Here is a 22,938-nt window from a genome sequence, read left to right as displayed (position 1 = left end):
ATCAGTTAAACATTTAAGGTATTAAGGCAGGGATCTGCAATTATTTTAACCTGTGGGACAGTTTTATTCTATGTTGTTCATTCAGGGACAACACTTTGTAGTACTGTGGCTCTTTTGGTCCCTCAATTTTCGAACTGTTGCTGTGAACTGTGGTGCCACAGCACATTCATTTATTATGTGCGATTTTAAAGTTATGCGTTGAAAAAGTATTTGCCCTGTTCCTGATAGTCTCTATTTTTGTATATTTGTCACATTAAATGGGTTATAAAAAATTACTTATAAAAATATTCAGTGGCCAACACACCTGCTGTGCTTTTGATGTAAGCTGTAAATCAGTTCCTGGCTGAAGTCGTAGTCTCTCTTCTGAAGGGACCTGTACTAATAGGAATGTAGACATGCTTCGGGCCACCACTCGAAATCTGCAGATTAGAAATGATCAGTGTTTAAGAGGTTAACCTGACGTAGTACATTCAATAGGCCAAAATGTTTTAGCATTAATCTGCCAACACTGGTTATTTCTGAGAAGTTTGTGATCTGCCAAGAAATGCTTTAAAAATAAGCATCACTCACTTTACAGGGTTCTATAATGCCTAGTTGTTTTACATTTTTAACAAGCACGTACAGTCATATGAAAAAGTTTGGGAACCCATCTCAGCCAGCATAATAATTGACTCTACTTTCAACAAAAAAGATAACAGTGGTATGTCTTTCATTTCCTAGGAATACTGAGATGTTTCCCGAACAAAGATTTTTAGTGAAGCAGAATTTTATTGTATGAAATTAAATCAAATGTAAAAAACTGGCTGTGCATAAATGTGGGTCCCCTTGTAATTTTGCTGATTTGAATGTATGTCATTGCTCAATACTGATTACTTGCAACACCAAATTGGTTGGATTAGCTTGTTAAGCCTTGAACTTCATAGGTGTGTCCAAACATGAGAAAACGTATTTAAGGTGGTCAATTGCAGGTTGTGCTTCCCTTTGACTCTCTTCTGAAGAGTGACAGCATGGGATCCTCAAAGCAACTCTCAAAAGATCTGAAAACAAAGATTGTTCAGTCTCATGGTTTAGGGGAAGGCTACAAAAAGCTATCTCAGAGGTTTAAACTGCCAGTTTCAACTCTAAGGAATGTAATCAGGAAATGGAAGGCCACAGGCACAGTTGCTGTTAAACTCAGCAGGTCTGGCAGGCCAAGAAAAATACAGGAGCGGCATATGAGCAGGATTGTGAGAATGGTTACAGACAACCCACAGATCACCTCCAAAGACCTGCAAGGACATCTTGCTGCAGATGGTGTATCTGCACATCGTTCTACAATTCAGCACAATTTGCACAAAGAACATCTATATGGCAGGGTGATGAGAAAGAAGCTCTTTCTGCACTCACGCCACAAACAGAGTCGATTGTTGTATGTAAATGCTCATTTAGACAAGCCAGATTCATTTTGGAACAAAGTGCTTTAACTGATGAGACCAACATTGAGTTATTTGGTCATAACAAAAAGCGCTTTGCATGGCGGAAGAAGAATACCGCATTCCAAGAAAAACACCTGCTACCTACTGTCAAATTTGGTGGAGGTTCCATCATGCTGTGGGGCTGTGTGGCTAGTTCATGGACTGGGGCCCTTGTTAAAGTCGAGGGTCAGATGAATTCAACCCAATATCAACAAATTCTTCAGGATAATGTTCAAGCATCAGTCACAAGTTACGCAGGGGTTGGATATTCCAACAAGACAATGACCCAAAACACAGTTCGAAATCTACAAAACCATTCATGCAGAGGGAGAAGTACAATGTTCTGGAATGGCCGTCACAGTCCCATGACTTGAATATCATCGAAAATCTATGGGATGATTTGAAGCAGGCTATCCATGCTCGGCAGCCATCAAATTTAACTGAACTGGAGAGATTTTGTATGGAAGAATGGTCAAAAATAATAATAATAATAATAATAATTCATTACATTTACCTCCATCCAGAATCTAGACACTCATCAAAGGCTATAGGAGGCGTCTAGAGGCTGTTATACTTGCAAAAGGAGGCTCAACTAAGTATTGATCTAATATCTCTGTTGGGGTGCCCAAATTTATGCACCTGTCTAATTTTGTTATGATGCATATTGCATATTTTCTGTTAATCCAATAAACTTAATGTCACTGCTGAAATACTACTGTTTCGATAAGGCATGTCATATATTAAAAGGAAGTTGCTATTTTGAAAGCTCAGCCAAGGATAAACAAAAATCCAAAGAATTAAGAGGGGTTGCCAAACTTTTTCATATGACTGTATATTGTTTTCAGTGGAGTAGCAACCACCCAGATAAACAAAGCTGTTCTCTTTGACCCTGACATGAAGATGCGACTGAATTTAATTACCCTAGGTTCTTGTCTATAAGCCGGACTCGTGTATAAGCCGGAGACCAAAAATCATACGAATTTTTAAAATAAAATCTTATCATAGATAAGCCGAACGTACTATAACCTATAACTAATAGAAGGGAGGGAGGTCAGTGGTCTCACTCGCACCCATTTAATTTCTTTAAGGGGGGAGAGAGTGTGAGATATTGGCGTCTCTCTCACTCCCCGCATGGCGCGGTTGGAGTGGCCGGAGCGCGTTCTTTCTGCTCTGGGCGTCGCCGAGTCAACACGCGCGCGTAGCGGTCATTTAAATTGTGATTTTATATGTAAGCATATTTAAATATATATCGCGGATTTTTTGCTGTTTCGCGGATTTCTGCGGACAATGGGTCTTTTAATTTCTGGTACATGCTTCCTCAGTTGGTTTGCCCAGTTGATTTCATACAAGGGACGCTATTGGCAGATGGCTGAGAAGCTAGATTGCTTACTTTTCTCTCTCTCTTGCGCTGACTATCTGTGATCCTGACGTATGGGGATTGAGCAGGGGGGCTGTTCGCACACCTAGACGATACGGACGCTCGTCTAAAAATGCTGAAAGATTATCTTCACGGTGCTATCTTTTGTGCAGCTGCTTCCTTAAACGACATGCTGCACGGTGCTTTGCATACTTAAAAGCTCGAAGGGCACGTATTGATTTTTGACTGAAAAACAAACTCTGTCTCTCTCTCTCTCCTCCTGACGGAGGGGGTGTGAGCTGCCGCCTTCAACAGCTTTGTGCCGCGGTGCTTCACATACTTAAAAGCCAAACAGCACCATTGATTTGTTTGCTACAGATTATTTTCTCTATCTATGTGACATTCTGTGCTCCTGACACGCACTCCTTTGAAGAGGAAGATATGTTTGCATTCTTTTAATTGTGAGACAGAACTGTCATCTCTGTCTTGTCATGGAGCACAGTTTAAACTTTTGAAAAAGAGACAAATGTTTGTTTGCAGTGTTTGAATAACGTTCCTGTCTCTATAACCTCCTGTGTTTCTGCGCAAACCTGTGACCCAAGCATGACAATATAAAAATAACCATATAAACATATGATTTCTACTTCGCGGATTTTCTTATTTCGCGGGTGGCTCTGGAACGCAACCCCCGCGATGGAGGAGGGATTACTGTATAAGCCGGATTTATGTATAAGCCGATATTCTATTTTTTCATTTTCACAACTTTTTTCCTTAGATAAGCCGCGGCTTATAGACAAGAACTTAGGGTATATGAAAAAATAACAAAAGACTATTAATTTTCTTAAATGATTATACTGTAAGTCATTCAGTTCAACACAGCTCTTTAATAAATATTTTACTGACATTGCTAAAATAATGTCAAGTCAACATATATGATGCTTTCAAATACCCTAACTGCTGTAGGTAAGCTGCTCTGTGAGTGAGGAAATATTTTGCAAAAACTTAAAAATAATTTCTATCTGTTTCAATATCCATCCATCCATTTTCCAACCCGCTGAATCCGAACACAGGGTCACGGGGGTCTGCTGGAGCCAATCCCAGCCAACACAGGGCACAAGGCAGGGAACCAATCCCGGGCAGGGTGCCAACCCACCACAGGACACACACAAACACACCCACACACCAAACACACACTAGGGCCAATTTAGAATCGCCAATCCACCTAAAGTGCATGTCTTTGGACTGTGGGAGGAAACCGGAGCGCCCGGAGGAAACCCACGCAGACACGGGGAGAACATGCAAACTCCACGCAGGGAGGACCCGGGAAGCGAACCCAGGTCCCCAGGTCTTCCAACTGCGAGGCAGCAGCGCTACCCACTGCGCCACCGTGCCGCCCCCTGTTTCAATATATTTTTGTTAAATGTATTATACTGAAATAAAAGCTGCCATTCATTTTAGCAGTTCTTACAGAACAATCTTAATCCTGCTTAATCCAATACAGGGTCATGGGGTGCCAGGGTAGAAAACAGCCCTGGACAGGGTGTAAGTCCATTGTATGGTCTAATCGCACACACACATTCATATACATATTAGAGCCAATGTGGAATTATTAACTCTGCATCTTTGGCAATGTCAGAGAAAAACCCCACTGACAATGGCCAGGAGCAAGATATGAATTTATGAAGCTGTATCTGAGGGAGGCAGCACCACTCGCTATCATTTGCAACTCTTTACCAGTTCTTTTTACAATTTAAACATTTCTCTGATGCCAATGTTTAATCCCACCTTGCTTAAGGTGAAAAGACTAAATTCCTTCAATCTTTCTCCTGAGTTCATGACCAATACTCCCGAAATTAGTCTAGCATCTTTCATATCCTTCTTGCAGTACAGAGACGGCACATAGCACTGCAGACCTAGTATTTTGTTTACCATATGTAACTATGTAGAAGCTTGAAAATCCATCTTTTATCTGAAATTCTGTGGCTGTGTTAAAAGAATCTCCATGATGTTTCAATCAGCTTAACTTTTAAAAGGTGTTTTCTTAACTTTTAACTCTTCTTTCACACTATCTCCAGACTTAAGTGAGTGGCACTGGAAAGCTTTGCAAACATCAAAAAATAAGTAACTGGTGCTTACAGGGATTATGTTGAAAAATGCAACATGATTAATCACTTCTAGAAATTTGATTCTGTTCATCTGGACAAAGTTTTTAAGTGGGAGAAATATTTCGAGATTTATCCAAGTCTCTTCCTCAGTCTCAATTGACTGCAGGTTTCCCCAACCTTATAAACAGTACCTTTGCTTAATCACAGAAACTAGCACCTTTGACAAAGGGCCAGTTGATCAGTGATATGCAAATTGTCCACTGATTAGTAGACGTGTGAACCATTCATAGAGGGTTGAGGAATGGCTGCAATCACAGCATTGTAAGATGGCGACAGATGTACCCTTAGGCCCCCTACTCTGTTCAGAGATGGTCGTTCCTTTTTCACGTAAATGGCCTCCTTGATTCCTCTCTCAAACCAGCGCTCCTCCCTGTCCAGGATGTGCACCTCTTCATCTTTAAAGGAGTGACCACTATCCTGTAGATGTAAATAGACTGCGGAGTCCTGGCCTGACGTGGAAGCTCTTCTGTGTTGTGACATGCGCTTAGCTAGTGGCTGCTTGGTTTCCCCGATGTACAATTCATGGCACTCCTCCTGGCACTTAACTGCGTAAACTATGTTACTCTGTTTGTGCCGTGGGACCCGATCCTTGGGATGGACCAATCTTTGGATAAGTCTCGAAATATTTCTCCCACTTAAAAAACTTTGTCCAGATGAACAGAATCAAATTTCTAGGATTTCCTTACCTGGATTATTGAGCATGCATCGAGACATTAATCACTTCTATTACTCTTAATAGGTTAGAATCAAAATGTTAACCTGATACTGGTTACAACATAGAAATGATAATGTAAAATATATTTAAGAAAATCTTACTTCTTTTTACAAAAAATAGGAAAAGTAGCTCTATACCTGCTGGACAGTGGGGACTTTCGCCCAAGGCCTATGGCTCCAAGAATTCCAGATGCGAGTCTCTCCTCCCCCAAAAGACTGAGCCGAGTCTGCAGTGCAAGAAGAGTCTGCAGCAGATGACGCAGTCCACAAACATCAGGTTGTTCGGCTTGTATCAATACCAGTTCTAGAGCTTTATGCCACCACAAGAACAGCTTGCTTTCATCTGAAGCATTACTAAAAGATGGAAATAACGTATATTAATATTATTGTATTAAACAACTTTGTGTGTCTCAGTGTAGTGCATGGAAACATATGCCATTTAAAAACTAGTTGTGTTATCTTACAAAATGCAGTCCATTATTTTCTTCTTAGCTTCACTGTTTGATTATGTATTTATGTCTTCTATTAATGTAGTACTAGGGTTTTGTACCATGTTAGCCATTATGAATGCAGTGAAAAGTCAAGCAAAATGACACCTTTTATTGGCTAACTAAAAAGATTACAATATGCAAGCTTTCGAGGCAACTCAGGCCCCTTCTTCAGGGAAGATGTAAGAAAGTCAGTGCAGGTCTAGCAGCCAATACAGAAACAGAAGTCCATACATAACTTGTTTACTTTGTTTTAATAGTATCATTTATTTATTACAGATAAGTTTAAAAAAATAAAGAAATGCATGGTGGTACTGGAAAAATAAATGTGGAAATGACTGTGTTCTGGCATGAAAAAATGGATGATAAAAACAGGCGATAAGGACAGTACTCTCAAGAATGTGTGCATACTATAATGTACAGTATATGAATAAGGTTCAATTTATGACTCCTGCTCTACAAATTCACTGCTGTTTAAATAGTACTATGCTGGGTATTGCTTCTGTATTGTATAGGTTAAACTCCATTTTATTTCTGGTAAATGAGTATATCCTTCTTGTAATTTTCCACTCATACATCCCCAATGCTACTAAATTCAACTAAGCATATCTGTCATCCTATAAATGAAAACCTGACAAAACATGCAATCCATGCAGGAAAAGTATAGTTATTTAAAAATGTTGAAGCATATGTGTAAATAAAAGTATAATTTATAGTTGCTAACATTTGGATCAAAAAACTACTATATATACACATTAAAGTTAAGACTTGTGTCCATCTGAGTTTTTCCAGATATTCTATTTTACTCCCGTCTTTCAAAGACAGACAGGATGTGTTGATTTCTGATTGTGAATTTGTCTCATTTAGGTAAGTATGTCCTGCAACAGATTGGTATCTTTTCTAGGAATGGTACCTGCCTTGCACCAGATACTGCTGGAGTAAGCTCTTACGTTATGTGACCCACTATTGTATTAGGTAAGTTTGGAAAATGAATTAATGAATAAAACAGACAAAGAAACTTAAGGTGAAAGTGTTGTATTTAGTAAGCAGTGACAGTGAAGTGACAAACCTGTTTAAATTGGAATGCTGAGACGGATGCGTAACAGACAGCTAAACAAGTCTTTATAAACAGTTGTAAATTACGTCTTAGAAATAGACAAGAGTGATTTCATTTCACTTTCTCACATGATTTTAACAGTATCAACCACTAATGTGGAATGTTTCTGACGTTCATGAAGTCAAAAAGACATTGTTAGCCTATATGGTTTCAAACTATGTTACATCAATTTAAAATTCCTGGTATGGGCAAAAATAAGTACTATAGCCTTTAAAAAGAAACATATGCGCACTTGTGCATTCCCGATACGGACAGTTTGATTAATCAAATTCTTATGTTACTGGATATCAATGGGTGTTAACTGTAACAAAGCCAATAACAAGTAAAAAGAAATACTACTAACACTAACAAAAATTCAACAGATCTTAGACTCTAGATCTATAGTTTTAAAGTACATAAAACACAATCAATGGGCTATAAATCTAAGTTGTGATTAGAAAAACAACTGCACTACACATTCAAACATAAATTTTAAAATGCTCCAGTGAAACTACTTATTTCTGATGCTATTTAGGAACTCAATATATTTACGAGGTTTCTGGTGATGTTTCTAACCTGGGAAACACTTCTTCCATCCAGGTTCTTAGTAGAATAAGACATCTCTTTTCACAGATCAAAGTCTGCTCTAGATTAAGGAGTTGCAGGATATAGACATACAGAGTCAAGTAGCTTCCCAAAGTGAGGCACTGCTTCAAGAATTCCTCTGCTGTTAGTTCTGGCACTTGAAGAGAAACAAGGATAGAACCCCAACCCGAGTACTGATCATGGCAAGTAGCTATAAAGAAAAAGATGGTTCCAGAAAGGTGAAACGGAGACATTCATCAATTATAACTGCTTTTCTAAAACATCTTAACATGAAAACCACAAAATACCTGAAGGTCATAATTATTAAGGCAAACACCAGCCTTAACAAACTTAAAAAGTTTCTGATTAACACAAAATGTGCTAAAAAAATCATACGTATTAGGGGGAAGAAAAAACACAAAAAGATAAAAGTTAATAAAATACTGAATCAGAGAGGAATGGTGAGAATGTCATATTTTACAAGGAATTAAAAGGTATGTAGAACAGACTGTTATGGGCTAAAAATCAAATCAATTACTATATGCAGTAGCAGAAATGCTGTAGGGCTGAAATGTGTCCAAGCAATGGCTATACATTATAAAGTCCGATGCTTCTGATGCAAAATCAGAAATTGGAAATTTCACATTAAATAGTAATGTAAATAATAATTAATACAATTCTATCTAAATCCAATGGGGGTTTTGGTAAAAACATTTTAATCAAAATATTTTACAAAAAAAGACATAGTCCACAATTAAGAGTAACTAAAAATTGCATAATAAATTGTTAGCTGGCCAATCTGGAAATGTACACAATTAGCATGAGTTGTAATAGTCTATGGTCTTGGTTGCTAGCCTTATAGCCCTGAATCTTACCATCTGTAAAATAGGCAAAAATGCACGCTTCAGTGATGTGAGCCATATGCTGAACAGAGGCAAGGCTACGGCAGGCCGCTGTAAGAAGAGGCATAACCAATGGTGACCGGGCTTTCCTCTCCACCCACTTCCTTAGACTGTTCTGTAGAGCCTCAGATGTGGATATGCTGGCAGTATTCAGTAGCTTTAATATTTCTGAAAACAGACCACATATTGCCATGTGTCGTTGCTGAAGGTCTGTCTCTGGAAAAAGAGAAAATATTACATATATTTATTTTTATTTTACTTGTTTTTATCTGAAAGACTTCAGACATGTCAGTGACGATTAGGAACTTATCCATTCTTATTAATATTTAGGAATCTTTTAAAATAAATACCTGGTGGATTAAATAATATCATATTTTCTAGCAGGTTTTCCATTTCTTTATCCAGGGCCACAAGGCTGATGCTTCCACTCTGGTCCAAGGCACATAAGAATTCAACCACAAGGTGCAAAAATGCTTGACATTTCAGAGTCATATGCTATAAACAAAACACATAATGTTTTACTCTCTAGAACAAAAGGTGGACGTGTCTTCAAGATTAAGAACATGTTAAGTTCAATTTGCTGTAATGCACTTGAATAGTAACATCTAAAGCTTGAATTGGTTATGATTTGTATTTAGTCTTAAAAATGCTCATTTTCAAAGAGACTCTCACCACATCCATAAACCTTCACTTAGGCCTTCCTCTTTTCCTCTTCCCTGGCAGCTCTATCCTAAACATCCTTCTCCAAATATACCCAGGATCTCTCCACTGCACATGTCCAAACCAATGCAATCTTACCTCTCTGACTTTGTCTCCCAACCGTCCAACTTAAGCGGACCCTATAATGTCCTCATTTCTAATCCTGTCTGTCCTTGTCAAACCCAATGCAAATCTTAGCATCTTTAACTCTGCCACCTCCAGCTCTGTCTCCTGCTTTCTGGTCAGTGCCACCATCTCCAACCCATATAACATAGCTGGTCTCACTACCGTCCTGTAGACCTTCCCTTTCATTCTTACTGATACCCGTCTGTCACAAATTACTCCTGACACTCTTCTCCACCCATTCCACCATGCCTGCACTCTCTTTTTCACCTCTCTTCCACAATCCCCATTACTCTGTACTGTTGATCCCAAGTATTTAAACTCATCAACCTTTGCCAACTCTACTCCCTGCATCCTCACCATTCCACTGACCTTCTTTCATTTACACACATGTATTCTGTCTCGTTTCTACTGACTTTCATCACATGTATTCTGTCTTGTTTCTACTGACTTTCATTCATTTCCTCTCTAGAGCATATCTCCACCTCTCTACGGTCTCCTCAACCTGCCCCCTACTATCGCAAATAAGATTTTTTTTTTTTTTTTTTTTTTTTTAAACCAGACTGTCCCATTATCCTGAACTGAATTAAGTGGGATACAGATTGGATAGATAATTAACATTCTCATTATAGACCATGCAAATGAACACTGTACACCACTATATTTTTCATTTAAACATGTAATATCAATAGTCTGCTAGTCTGTTTCAGAAATGTAAAAGTGTTTTTTTAAAAAACTACAGGCAATTTTTAGCAGTGTGCATAAAATAAGCTTTTATACTGGATGCACTTCTTTGGGGAGAAAGGTAGAGGGTACTGGAATTAAAATCTATTTTTAGGGACTCTGAATGAGTTGCTTCTATCTGTAAGGATTGCTTTTTGTACCCATGTCCTTTATCAGAGTTGGAAATTTAAAAATCTACACTGAAATCTCTCAAGATGTAAGGAGTAATAATGCACAACTTTCCCCAAAATAGGATAATTTTGGCAGATAGAGATAAGGCTGAATATTAGTAGTCTGAAGAAATTTAACACAGGAAAAAGTGACAAATGCAAAAAAGAAGGAAACGTTGCCAAGACAAGAGACATTATTAAGCTTTTCTGATCAGCAAATCACCCTTTCTAACACCTGCATGAAACATAGCACAGTAAACATTGTTACAGAATTTTCTTGCGATGTTATGCTCGATTATTTATCTTTTATATTTGTCGATTATATGCCCCCCCAATCTGATATGTCTGATGTGAGTGCAAAACTGCTTGAACATAGGTGTTTCTGTTCCACTGTTTCTTTAGACAAATGTCATGGCTGCAAAGAGATAATCCATGTTAAGCACACACAAGGGAAATTAAACTTAAGAAAGCAAATTATCTGTAGTTTAAAAAACTATCAATAGATAAAAAGCCATCAATCATTCCAGCCGCTACTAAAACTTTACAATTACTGGCTCACATTAGCAAGTGCTGTAACTTATCTTGCCTAGTAAATCCAACAAAGGAACAAAACCATTTACAACAGCAGGTTGAATTGGCTTAAGGAAATGCTGTTTGTTGAGAAGAGAAAGCAATGCAAGTTTTTAAATGTAAATGAACTATGTAAATTATGAAAAATGTAAATTAACTCATCATGGCGCCATCCATGGCAGACGCGTTTGCTCGCTCTACTCCATGCCGTTTTTTGTTTTGTTTTGCGTTTTTGTTTTTCGCCTTCTTTACAGCACACAAATGCTTTGCACTACTATCATACAGCAGACAGGCATTGCTGGACATTGCTAACTCACACAGTCCTCTGGAATTTACCGGTTTTATACCAACTGAGCTACAGTTCATTGTTCACTCCTGCAGCCAAAACCACAACCACACCCAGGAAGACCCTGTAGCACCAAGCTCGAGTGACCAAGCTGACCCCAGGAGAGTGCTCCGGAGATGGCGATGCAAGCGAGGCAAGAGGGGAGAGCTCCACGCTAGGCTGAAAGCCCGCGCTAGCCGACCACCACTACCCTTGCTAGCCAATGTGCAGTCTCTGGAAAACAAACTGGATGAGCTAAGAGCCAGGATTACAGCATAGTGGGAAATAAGAGTGCTGCGCTCTAATTTTCACTGAGACCTGGCTTTCAGACAAAGTCCCAGAATGCGCCGTTCAGCTACAGACTCACTCTGTGCACCGAGGAGACCGCACCGCAGCCTTCAGTAAGGCTAAAGGGGTGTGTGGATAAACAGTCAGGTATGCCACATGCTGCGTGCTCACTCTCTTGTATTTAGATCAGGCACTGAGACGGAGTACAAAGCTGTAAAGTACGGACTAAGAAAAGCAATCACAGCAGCCAAGAGGCAGTACAGAGAGAAGCTGGAGGGCTTCTATTCTACTGCTGACTCTGGAAGTATGTGGCAGGGCCTACAGCACATCACAGAACAGAACAGGACCACCACCAGCACAATCAGCTCCACAGACAGTCTGCCGGATGATCTCAACACTTTCTACACCCGCTTTGAGACATCCAGCAATAACACAGAGTGGAGGCATACATACACCTGGACCACCCAACCCCCTCTCCCTTCCCCCAATGGTCTCTTCAGGTCAGGTACACAAAGCACTAAGGAAGATCAACCCCCGTAAGGCAGCTGAACCAGACAACATCCCTGGGCGGGCTCTCAGAGCATGTGCCAACGAGTTGGCTGATGTTTTCTCCTCCATCTTCAACCTTTCCCTCAGTCAGTTCCATCCTGTTTTAAGACTACGATCATCGTCCCCCTTGCTAAAAAAAAAAGCCCACCCACCTGCCTGAATGATTACAGGCTGGTAGAACTCACTCCAATCATCATGAAGTGTTTTGAGAGAGTGGTGCTGGCCCACATTCAGAGCAGCATACTGGACCCTCTGGACCCCCTGCAGTATGTCTATTGGCCAAACTGGTCCATCTCAAATGCCATCGCGGCCACACTACATTATTCCTTCTCCCAGCTGGAGAACAAAGACTCCTACATCAGGATGCTCTTTGTTGACTACAGCTCCGCCTTTAACACGGTTATCCCCCATAAACTGTCTGCACTTGGCCTGCACCTCATCCTCTGTGACTGGCTCCAAGACTTTCTGACTGGCAGGCCCCAGTCTGTCAGGATTGGTAATAGGATTTCAGCCACCATTATCACAAACACAGGCACCCTACAGGGATGCGTCCTCAGCCACATCCTCTACACCCTGTTCACACACGACTGTGTTGCCTCCCACAAACATAACATCATCCTAAAGTTTGCAGACAACACCGCAGTGCCACTGGGGGGATGAGGTGGCCTACAGGAGGGAGGTGGACAGTCTGGCATCATGGTGTGAGGACAACAACCTCACCCTCAACACAGACAAGACGAAGGAGATAATAGTGAACATGAGGAAGGAGAGGAGACCTCACTGACCACTGTTCATATGAGGGCTTGAAGTGGAAAGGGTGAGCAGCATTAAACACCTGGGCATCTACATCAGTGAGGACCTCACTTGGACACTTAACACCACACAGCTAGTCAAGAGGGCTCAACAGCGGCTGTACTTTCTGAGGAGGCTGAGGAAATTTGGTATGTTGACTAAGATCCTCAGCAACTTTTACAGCTGCATTGTTGACAGCATCTTGACCAGCTGCATCACTATATGGTATAGCAACACTACTGCTATGGACCGCAAACACCTGCAGAGAGTGGTAAAGACTGCAGAGAAGATCACCAGGACCCCACTGCCCTCTCTATAGAGCATCTACAACTGCAGAGTCCAAAGGAACCCCATCCACCCCCGATCCCGCAGCTGAATCAACTTTAGGAGACTGTCCTGGCACTTTCTGGACTTTCTTGGGCGCCATGAAGACTTCTTCACAACAAATGAACCTGTCTATTCTAACTCAATCAGCGTGACAGAGTGATCTCCAGCCTTATATTTGTCAACACTCTCACCTGTGTTAACTAGAGGACCACTGAAATGATGTCAATAGGTCCTTCTGTGGCAAGGCTGAAATGCAGTGGAAATGTTTTTTTTTTGGGATTAAGTTCATTTTCATGGCAAAAAGTGACTTTGCAATTAATTGCAATTTATCTGATCACGCTTCATACAATTCTGGAGTATATGCAAACTGCCATCATAAAAACCGATGGAGCTAACTTTGTGAAAATTACTGTTTGTGCCATTCTTAAAACCTTTAGCCATGACTGTATGTGTATGTTATAATAATTGTATTTGCATGTTATATTAATTATACAGTACTACAGTCAAAATTGTTTCTTAAATGTAAGTGCATTACATAAAAAAAAAAATTAAAATGTTTCTATTGTGCAACATAATATACTAGTGGTGATTCAGAATAAATACTCAAGTGATTTGTTGAACTATAACAGAATAACTGAAAAAAATTAAATGATATCCCTAATAAAAAGACTACATATATTACATACCTGATGAGGTATTTTCTCTCCAGCATCAAAACCAGCTGCCATTCTTAGTAATTTCACAGTCAGTTCAGAGGAAGAATCTTTTTTGATGATAATTGCTGGTGGGTAATGGCTATTAACATAGCCTAGGATGTTCTGATAGGAAGCAATGTCTACATAATTCCACGGAATAGATGTGGACTGGCCTAGCAGGCTTAGAAGAGGGGACTCCTGTGAGAAGAAAGAGAAGATTAAAATATCTGCATTGAAATTAAAATTTAAGTATAAAGAAAAGTTCTCTGTTGAAACTTACGGGCTTGGAAATTAGTTCATCCTCCTTGGCCAAGAAGATCATTAAATACAGCAGGTAGACAACCATCAACTGGGAGTCTGGACAGGGATGGGGATTTAAGGCATCTCTCAAAACACTCACCCAGTTCACCTCACACAGAACTGTTCCCAAGAACAGAAAACAACTTTTTGGACTACCTCTTTCCACCTGCAAAGAAATATTAGGCTGATTAATTATATTCTTTGAGAATTCATGAGTATACAAAAATACATTTACTACACTTTTTCTGTAAAATATTGCAAGTCTATAGCGTACTTAGTTTCATGACCTCACAGGTGGCGCAGTGGTAGTGCTTTGCAGTAAGGAGATTGTGGGTTCGCTTCCCGGGTCCTCCCTGTGTGGAGAGCGCTTTGAGTAGTGAGAAAAGCGCTATATAAATGTAAAGAATTATTATAGTAGTGTAACATATGTAACAATTTAATAACAAGAATGAATTTACTGCACTTTCTCCAGTAAAATATTAACACAAATTTATATTTTCCTTAAAGTTTAATTGTAGCGTAATATACACTGCCTGGCCCAAAAAAAAAGTCGCCACCTGGATTTAACTAAGCAAATAGGTACAAGCCTCCTATTGGATAATTACTGCATGGGCGATTATCTTTCAGCTGGCAACAAGTTATTTAACCCCAACTGGTGCAATGAGTTGCTTCTCATTTCTTAAACAACCATGTCAAAAGACACATCTTGTGGTCGTGGAAAAGATGTTAGTCTGTTTGAGAAAGGTCAAATCATTGGCATGCATCAAGCAGAGAAAACATCTAAGGAGATTGCAGAAACTACTAAAATTGGGTTAAGAACTGTCCAACGCATTATTAAAAACTGAAAGGATAGTGGGGACCCATCATCTTCGAGGAAGAAATGTGGCCGGAAAAAAATCCTGAATGATCGTGATCGGCAATCACTTAAACGTTTGGTGAAATCAAATCAAAGAAAAACAACAGTAGAACTCCTATGTTTAATAGTTAAAGTAAGAGCATTTCCACACGCACAATGTGAAGGGAACTCAAGGGATTGGGACTGAACAGCTGTGTAGCCGTAAGAAAACCAATAGTCAGTGAGGCAAACCGGAAAAAAAGGCTTCAATATTGCTAGGGAGCATAAAGATTGGACTCTGGAGCAATGGAAGAAGGTCATGTGGTCTGATGAGTCCAGATTTACCCTGTTCCAGAGTGATGGGCACATCAGGGTAAGAAGAGAGGCAGATGAAGTGATGCACCCATCATGCCTAGTGCCTACTGTACAAGCCTGTGGGGGCAGTGCTATGATCTGGGGTTGCTGCAGTTGGTCAGGTCTAGGTTCAGCAACAGTATGTGCTCCAAGAATGAGGTCAGCTGACTACCTGAATATACTGAACGGCCAGATTATTCCATTAATGGATTTTTTTCTTCTCCGATGGCACAGGCATATTCCAAGATGGCAATGCCAGGATTCATCGGGCTCAAATTGTGAAAGAGTGGTTCAGGGAGCATGAGACATCATTTTCACACATGGATTGGCCACCACAGAGTCCAGACCTTAATCCCATTGAGAATCTTTGGGATGTGCTGGAGAAGGCTTTGCGCAGCGGTCAGACTCTACCATCATCAATGCAAGATCTTGGTGAAAAATGAATGCTGCACTGGATGGGACTAAATCTTGTGACATTGCAGAAGCTTATCGAAACAATGCCACAGCAAATGCGTGCCGTAATCAAAGCTAAAGGCGGTCCAACGAAATATTAGAGTGTGTGACCTTTTTTTTGGTGGCGATTTTTTTTTTGGCCAGGCAGTGTATATAACAATTTAATAAATATGAAACATGGAATTTGAATGGACTTAAGTATTAACTTCTTTTTATATTTTTCATACCTTCAGCAGGACCCTTTCATATAGGACTATTTCTGTTTCTAGCACTAATACTTGTTGTCTGAAAGTTGTCACAGGAGGCTGGGGGACAGACCCAGCCGGGACGCCTGGAAGGACCGGGAGGTGGCTTATACGTCCCCGGGCCACAAGGGGGCATAATGTTTGGGTCTTATTAACATAATGTTTTAGTAGTACTCTATTAAGAACCTGTATGACTCTGTCTCATCTTCACTGTCACCCTATCTTCATTGTTCACAAAATACCCGGTGATACGCTGTTTTCAACCACAGTTGAACTGCTGACTTGGGGGCAAAGTGATCAGTTTGCAAATATGAACATGCATCAAAGCAGAGAAACTCATGTTTCAGCCACATTCTGAATTGTTTTCCCAAATTGCATATTTCTTGCTTCTCCTTAACCAAGTAGATGGATCAAAAATCAGAAATTTGTCACATGCATTTAATGATGCATTCTGTGCTTCAAATTCAGAAATCAAAGTTATTAACAGATCCACTTTGTTCTTGTTAGCATGTGCATCTGAAAAGAAGGAGGTAATGACTTGAAATGACCCTGAAATTACCATTTTCAATAAAAGCATGAATTATCCCACAGCTACACTGAGCTCATATATACACTGTCCAATTAGGAGTTGGATAGATTAATTTCGCTATTCAAATTAGTGTTATTTATAGCACACTAATTTTGGCATCATGTCACTCTATACACATTGAGTATAGTGGTATGATACAGATCCATTTTTGTATGGTACTATTTATATTTTTGAAAAATGGACAGACATTTGCTTCTAAAAACATACTTTGGCCTCACTGCTTTGCACTTTTGTATACAGTACACTAGTACAAACAGCAGTTTTTAAATACTTATCCAGCACTCTAAAAATATCATTCTGCACCTGATACCTTCCCAGTTAACTCTTAAACATGACACACCCCGACTTACAACTATATTTTACTAAAACTGTTAAGCATTCATTGCGGCAATCAATTGAATTTTTTAAAGAATGACAGATAAATGAATAAAAATTTGTAAAAGATTGTATTTAATATATTTGAACAATCATAACTCCCCCCCACAGTGTTTCTTATGTGTATTAAGTGTGTAAAGAGGCAGTGGGACCTGTGCCCCATTCCACTTTCATTTTGATTACATCACTTCTTCTGTCCTGAGAACCATGCTTTAGTGAAGGCCTGTGTTTTCAAGTGTCACATTTGTTTACAGGAGGCAGTTTTCAATTGATTTTTTTATGTAACTTTATATGCTTAACATCATTTGCAGATGTGTAACAAACAAAAATGTAATAATGTTTATAATAATAAATAAAATATAAATAACAATGCATACAGCATAGACATGTATATGGCACTAAGAATTTTTACCCATGTTTGAGTATATTAGAATATAAAATTATTTTTAATATGAATATTCAAATATTAATTTTTGTCTAATATGTCAGCTCTACCTGACAATGTAATGCAGTAGACTTTTCCCAAAATATACCACCAATATCAAGTAAATTAGATAAGAAGCAGTGAAAATGTTCAGTACAGATTTCTTGAAAGTCTGGAAGTCATTGCACTTTCTAATCGCTACAAAAAGTCTCCAAATTTTTAGTTAGGGTTTAATGACTCCATGCGCACCAGTGTGTATAGTGAAACTTGCCTAGTTTAACAAACACATCTACTTCCTCATCACAAAGTCACTACAACACATTAATTTTCTTCATGGCACCTTTCCACAAACAGAAACTAAGAAGCTTGACAATGCACCTGATTAAATATAGTACACTATGAAACCAAGTGATCAGTTAAATTAAAGCAGCTCTCAAGCACATAAAAATCAGAACATTAGGGCAATTTTAAAAAGAAAAGCCAGGTCAGGCCAACAAACTCGCCAATTCAATTTACCAATTTCCTCTAAAATGACATCAAGTTGAGTATTCAGTTTATTGTGTGAAGGCAAAACCATATTTGTTTAAAATCTACCTTTAACAATTTAGTTGAACATTTTTTAAAATAACAGCTGGAATCTACGGTTTTACTTTCCTTCAAAATGTTAAAGAATTCAGTCATGTTACATCTCATTAGCCCTATAATTAACATTGGAATTAGTGGTCTTCTGCACCTTATAGAACTGATTTTTCTTTGCAGTTTCTTAATTAGCTCCTTATTTACCCATTGCACAATTCTCTTTAAATTCTTATTGCTTCCACAGTTCAGAATAAGTCCACAACGGCAGCCGTTTGCCATAACTTTGGAACAGCTGTATTGTATATACCAGGATTAACGCTAGCCCCGTCTGTACACACAGATGCTACCATAGGCTTTCACTGTTCAACTAGGATACTGTATAACCATAGTAATCTGAAACTTCGTAATTTACATGTCAAAATTAGTTCTTTTGACTTACTTCAGTTGTTTAGAGTAATGATATCTTGTGCTCCAACTTGTAGAGCAAAAAACAGGTATGCATTTTGGCACTTATGACAGAAAAACGTTTTGCTGTATATGCATACTTGCATACCACTTACTATATATCAACCCCTGTCTATACAGATATATGCAATATGTACGTTACCAAATTAAATAAATCTGGCAATTGTTTTAACAAAGTAAGCAGGAAAACTTAATTTTTTTTCTTACTTTGAAGAATTGCTCCATCAGAGCTTGATCAGGGTGCAAGTCTTTCCATTGCAGTTTGCTGTATATTTTATGGTAGGTGTAAAGGATGTACTCTGGCATTTTCGATGCAGTACATGTCTCACAGTAATGCATAAGATGAAGCCACATTGTCCCTTGCTGTCCAGGAAGCAACTTGTCTGCACCAAGCAAAAATATATTCAGGATGTTAAAATATATTAAGATAAAAATTATACTAGAATACATTGCTAAAGTACTTAATATCTTTACTGTAATTTAACCAGAATCAAACTCATTTTGAGTTTCAGATAAAACATGCAGTTATTACATTTACACTGCTTACAAATATTCATATTACTGGGGTGCTAGGTATATCTGTGTTAGGGTTTTCAAAAACATCAAAATTTAGAAAGGTAGTGATTTTAACATTTTAAAATTACTTCAATAATATACTTATTATTACAGTTGCATTTGAAGTAGTATTGTGATGTTTATTTCTGTAGGTTAAAACGTTATTCTGAAACCATTTAAACATTAAGGTTCTGCAGTTACTTTGTCCTGCAGGCCAGTTTCATTCTGTGCTCTTCATACAGGTACACAAATCTTTAGCACTATAGCTCCATCGTTCCCTTGATTTTTAAACTGTCACCACATATTGTGCTGCTATAGGGTATTAATTTATTTTATTACATGCAATTTTAAATTTATATTTCATCACAATTGCTACAAAATGTGAGGCGATATAACTTTAAAGTGCTTAATTGCATTAACAGTGGCGCTACCCCCCTGGCTATTCATAAACTTACAGCATTTATTTAATATTTTGGGGCTTATTTGCAGCCCACCAAAAGGCACGCCTCACGGAAGGCCACACTGACATGCTAGTCTTTCTTGCAAACACTTAGAAGTTACAAAGACATTGTAGTTTATTTAAACAAAAATGCAAAGTGCACTGTTTACATATAACAAAAAGTCTTTAAGTTTGTTAGTGGTCTGTTTATGTGTTACTATTCTGAACATTTATTTACAAAAGACCACATTATTGCTCTTTTTACTTGAGTATTTATTTATGTTTGTTTTAATATTTTTGTGTGCAGTTTACAAATAATTACACTACTTATTCAATTAAGGTTAATGACATTTATAACATTTCATTGTACTACCCTAGTAAAAGCATCTGTTTTCACTAAGTAAGAAACTGTTGACTTCTTTAACTTTTTATTGTTTACAGAACTTTACTCTTACCTCTTACAAACGATTGCACTACTCGAAATATTTGAATTATAAAGACTACAATTTCTATTACTTGTTTTCATCAATGTAAGATTTTATTGTATAGAGAATTGCAATTTATTTTAAGATTTTTATTGAGTTACATTATATACTTCAGTATCGAAAATGGCATTGAATTTCAATACTTTTCATAGTATTGTATCAAAGTGTTAAATGTTGAAATAGTGACAACCAGAGTTTGTGTATATACTGTATGTTCTCACCGAGTGACTTCTCCCTGTTAGCCAAAAGAATGCAGTGGATTTACTGTCAACAGTAGGCAAAAGCCAGAGAATGTCAGTCAAGGTGAGGTAGCTGCACTATAATATGCTAAAAACAAAGAAATTATGCAAAGTATTATATTTCCTACATTCAGTTAGTGATTAGAGAGCACTACACTAGAGGGAAATTCTTTTAACACATTTGTCTTATAAAAATTATATCTAAAAACAGGATTGCTCCTGAATATCTGAAGCACAGGAGACTCTAGAAGACGCTGAAAACTTTTCTTTTTTGGCTTTTTCAAAGTTTTACAGGGCTATTTGTTATGCCTGAAATTAACCCTGGTTGGTGTTTAAATAGCCGCCCCATAAAAGCACAGTGAGGTAGGAATTTAGAGGCTGAAGAAAAAAGTACTCAGATAGCTAGAAAGTAAAGGTGAGAAATTAATGGAGAGAGAACAGGTACTGGGAGATGAAAAATGTACAGTGTGAACGGTAAGTGGCGACATACTCCTGTACTTAACAATCCATTATAATGTAGATCTATAAAAAAGATAGACCTGAACAGGAATTTTACTCATTTCTTCTTTGTACTTTATGTTCATTTATCTGAGTTTATTTAAGAATAAATACCTTCAGTTCTTAAAAACACTTGCATTTCTAAGTCAATGTCAGGTTAAGGGGTGGATAGGATGATGCAATGCCTTTTAATTGTTTAAAAGGATTTAACAGGCAAATGCACAAATGTGTATTTCTGTAAATAGAAAATAGCTAAAGAAAGCTACACACAAAATTTCAGCTACTGAGCAAGGCTTCATAGCTGAAATGTTCTGCTTCTACCGATACAGTGTATTAGATTTTATGTACTGTATATATATATTTGTGGATATTTATAGATAAAACGAATGCTTATAAATCCAAAAAGTATTAAAAAAGGGCTTTGCATAAACTGTTTATTAACCATTCATATCTCTTAACAAAAGAGAATTAAACTCTGTCCCAACACAATACTATCTGAAGTTAACAGACCCATTATAGATATAAAAAGGGACCAGAGACTGTTCTTTCCAGAGGAAGTTAAAAAAAAAAATTCAGTTTCACAGGAAGCAATGACAAGCTTTTTACATTGTTTTTTCCAAAGAGACAGATAAGTAGTTATGTATCTGTGAATATCAAGGCTTGCATGTTGTGGGAAGTTAATTACTTTCAGCTCTTTCCAACAGTAAAATACAGATATATAAATGCTTTAGTTTTCAAAATTCTCATCAACATGTCATTTATATTTAAACTGTGATTCAAGTATACTGACAGACAGAAAAAGAATTACCACTATCACTGTACAGTATATAAACTACAAGGCTGCTAGCTCTGTTACCCAGAATGACAGGGCCTGACCGGACCTGATCAATTCTCAGAATAGGCTAGTGCTCCAATTGTAGAACTATATAAAAACAATTTTTCTTTCTGGTACTTTAAAAATAAAGGGTGTCATTTTGTTTGACTTTTCACTACATTCACAATGGCTAACAAGGTACTTTAACATAACTCTGCATAAAATAGCAGCTAAGCAACTGAACGTACCATTCAACATAATATCTAAGTGTACTAGCAACTGTACAGTTGAAACCAGACTTGAATATGCAACTGACATTGGTATTGGCATTATAATAAGTTTCCTCTGTCTGGGTCTTATTAACTTCAAATTTGTAAATAAACAACTTAAACAGAGCACAGGATGCTTTGCTTACCTTTAAACTTTCCATGCAACATATCAATTAATTCAGTAAACAATGTAACCATACTAGCAGCAACAGCAGAGTCAGTCTCCATCCATGGATAACAGCGGGGATTGCTGGTAAAGCAAATGAAGTCAAATTAACTTCTGTTTAAATAGAAGCTAATCATTTAATGATAAATAAAACATCTGTATATACATACTTTGCATCTCCAGTATCAAGAACTAGGATCCATGGTTGAAAAAGTCCAACAATCTTGTTATGCAAAGTTCTAATCGCTAAAGTGGGGAAAAAATAAAGTTTAAAACTGCGAAACTTTGAATGTGCACATCTCACACATTGTATACAGTATGTTATTAGTTTATTTCATTGACACCTTGCGTTTTAGCTATATTATGTACAGAATCACCAGAAAAAAGGAAAAAAAAAGATAGGAAAAGGATGGCCTTAACAGCACCCAAGTCATATTTTCATTTTCTGCTCTGAAAACACTACATGCAAGTTGGTAAGGAATCTTTTTATTGTATATAAATGGACACCCAAGTAACATATTCTGGTGATCAACATCTGATAGACTTCCAATTGAACATAACGTACATGATATACCTAAAATGCAAGGGTGCCAATAATATTGATTTTAAACTTAAAGCACTGTTAAAAAAGTAACATAACTATATGTGCATTTTTTGAATGGAATTATGGCGTCACTGTCGCCTCTTGGACATCACTGGGTTCCAAATTCTGCACCCAGTCACTGTTTGTGTGTAGCTTCCATGTTCTTTATATAACTATTTGTCGTCTTTGGTCTTCCTCTGCATCCTAAAGATGAAAGTGTGGGGTTGATTGAGTATTTGAAATCCAACA

General features: G+C 38.0%; 1 protein-coding gene across 2 annotated transcripts in view; it reads right to left on the bottom strand.

Annotated features, from left to right (window-relative positions):
• Positions 1 to 22,938, bottom strand: part of epg5 (ectopic P-granules autophagy protein 5 homolog (C. elegans)) — a 124,358-nt gene that overhangs the window by 3,547 nt on the left and 97,873 nt on the right. For both annotated transcript variants that reach the window (XM_028805745.2, XM_051930026.1), the window contains exons 35-44: positions 22,277 to 22,352; positions 22,087 to 22,190; positions 18,849 to 19,024; positions 14,303 to 14,488; positions 14,014 to 14,220; positions 9,112 to 9,256; positions 8,735 to 8,977; positions 7,851 to 8,070; positions 5,829 to 6,044; positions 305 to 419 (exon numbers count right to left, since the gene is read on the bottom strand). In XM_028805745.2, the coding sequence (XP_028661578.2) occupies positions 305 to 419; positions 5,829 to 6,044; positions 7,851 to 8,070; positions 8,735 to 8,977; positions 9,112 to 9,256; positions 14,014 to 14,220; positions 14,303 to 14,488; positions 18,849 to 19,024; positions 22,087 to 22,190; positions 22,277 to 22,352 (1,688 nt within the window). The remainder of the gene's footprint in view (positions 1 to 304; positions 420 to 5,828; positions 6,045 to 7,850; positions 8,071 to 8,734; positions 8,978 to 9,111; positions 9,257 to 14,013; positions 14,221 to 14,302; positions 14,489 to 18,848; positions 19,025 to 22,086; positions 22,191 to 22,276; positions 22,353 to 22,938) is intronic.

Source organism: Erpetoichthys calabaricus, chromosome 7 (genome assembly GCF_900747795.2).
Source record: "Erpetoichthys calabaricus chromosome 7, fErpCal1.3, whole genome shotgun sequence".
In the NCBI taxonomy this organism is placed as follows: domain Eukaryota; kingdom Metazoa; phylum Chordata; class Cladistia; order Polypteriformes; family Polypteridae; genus Erpetoichthys; species Erpetoichthys calabaricus.
Note: the sequence above shows the minus strand (reverse complement) of the source record. Positions and strands in the feature narration are given on the sequence as shown.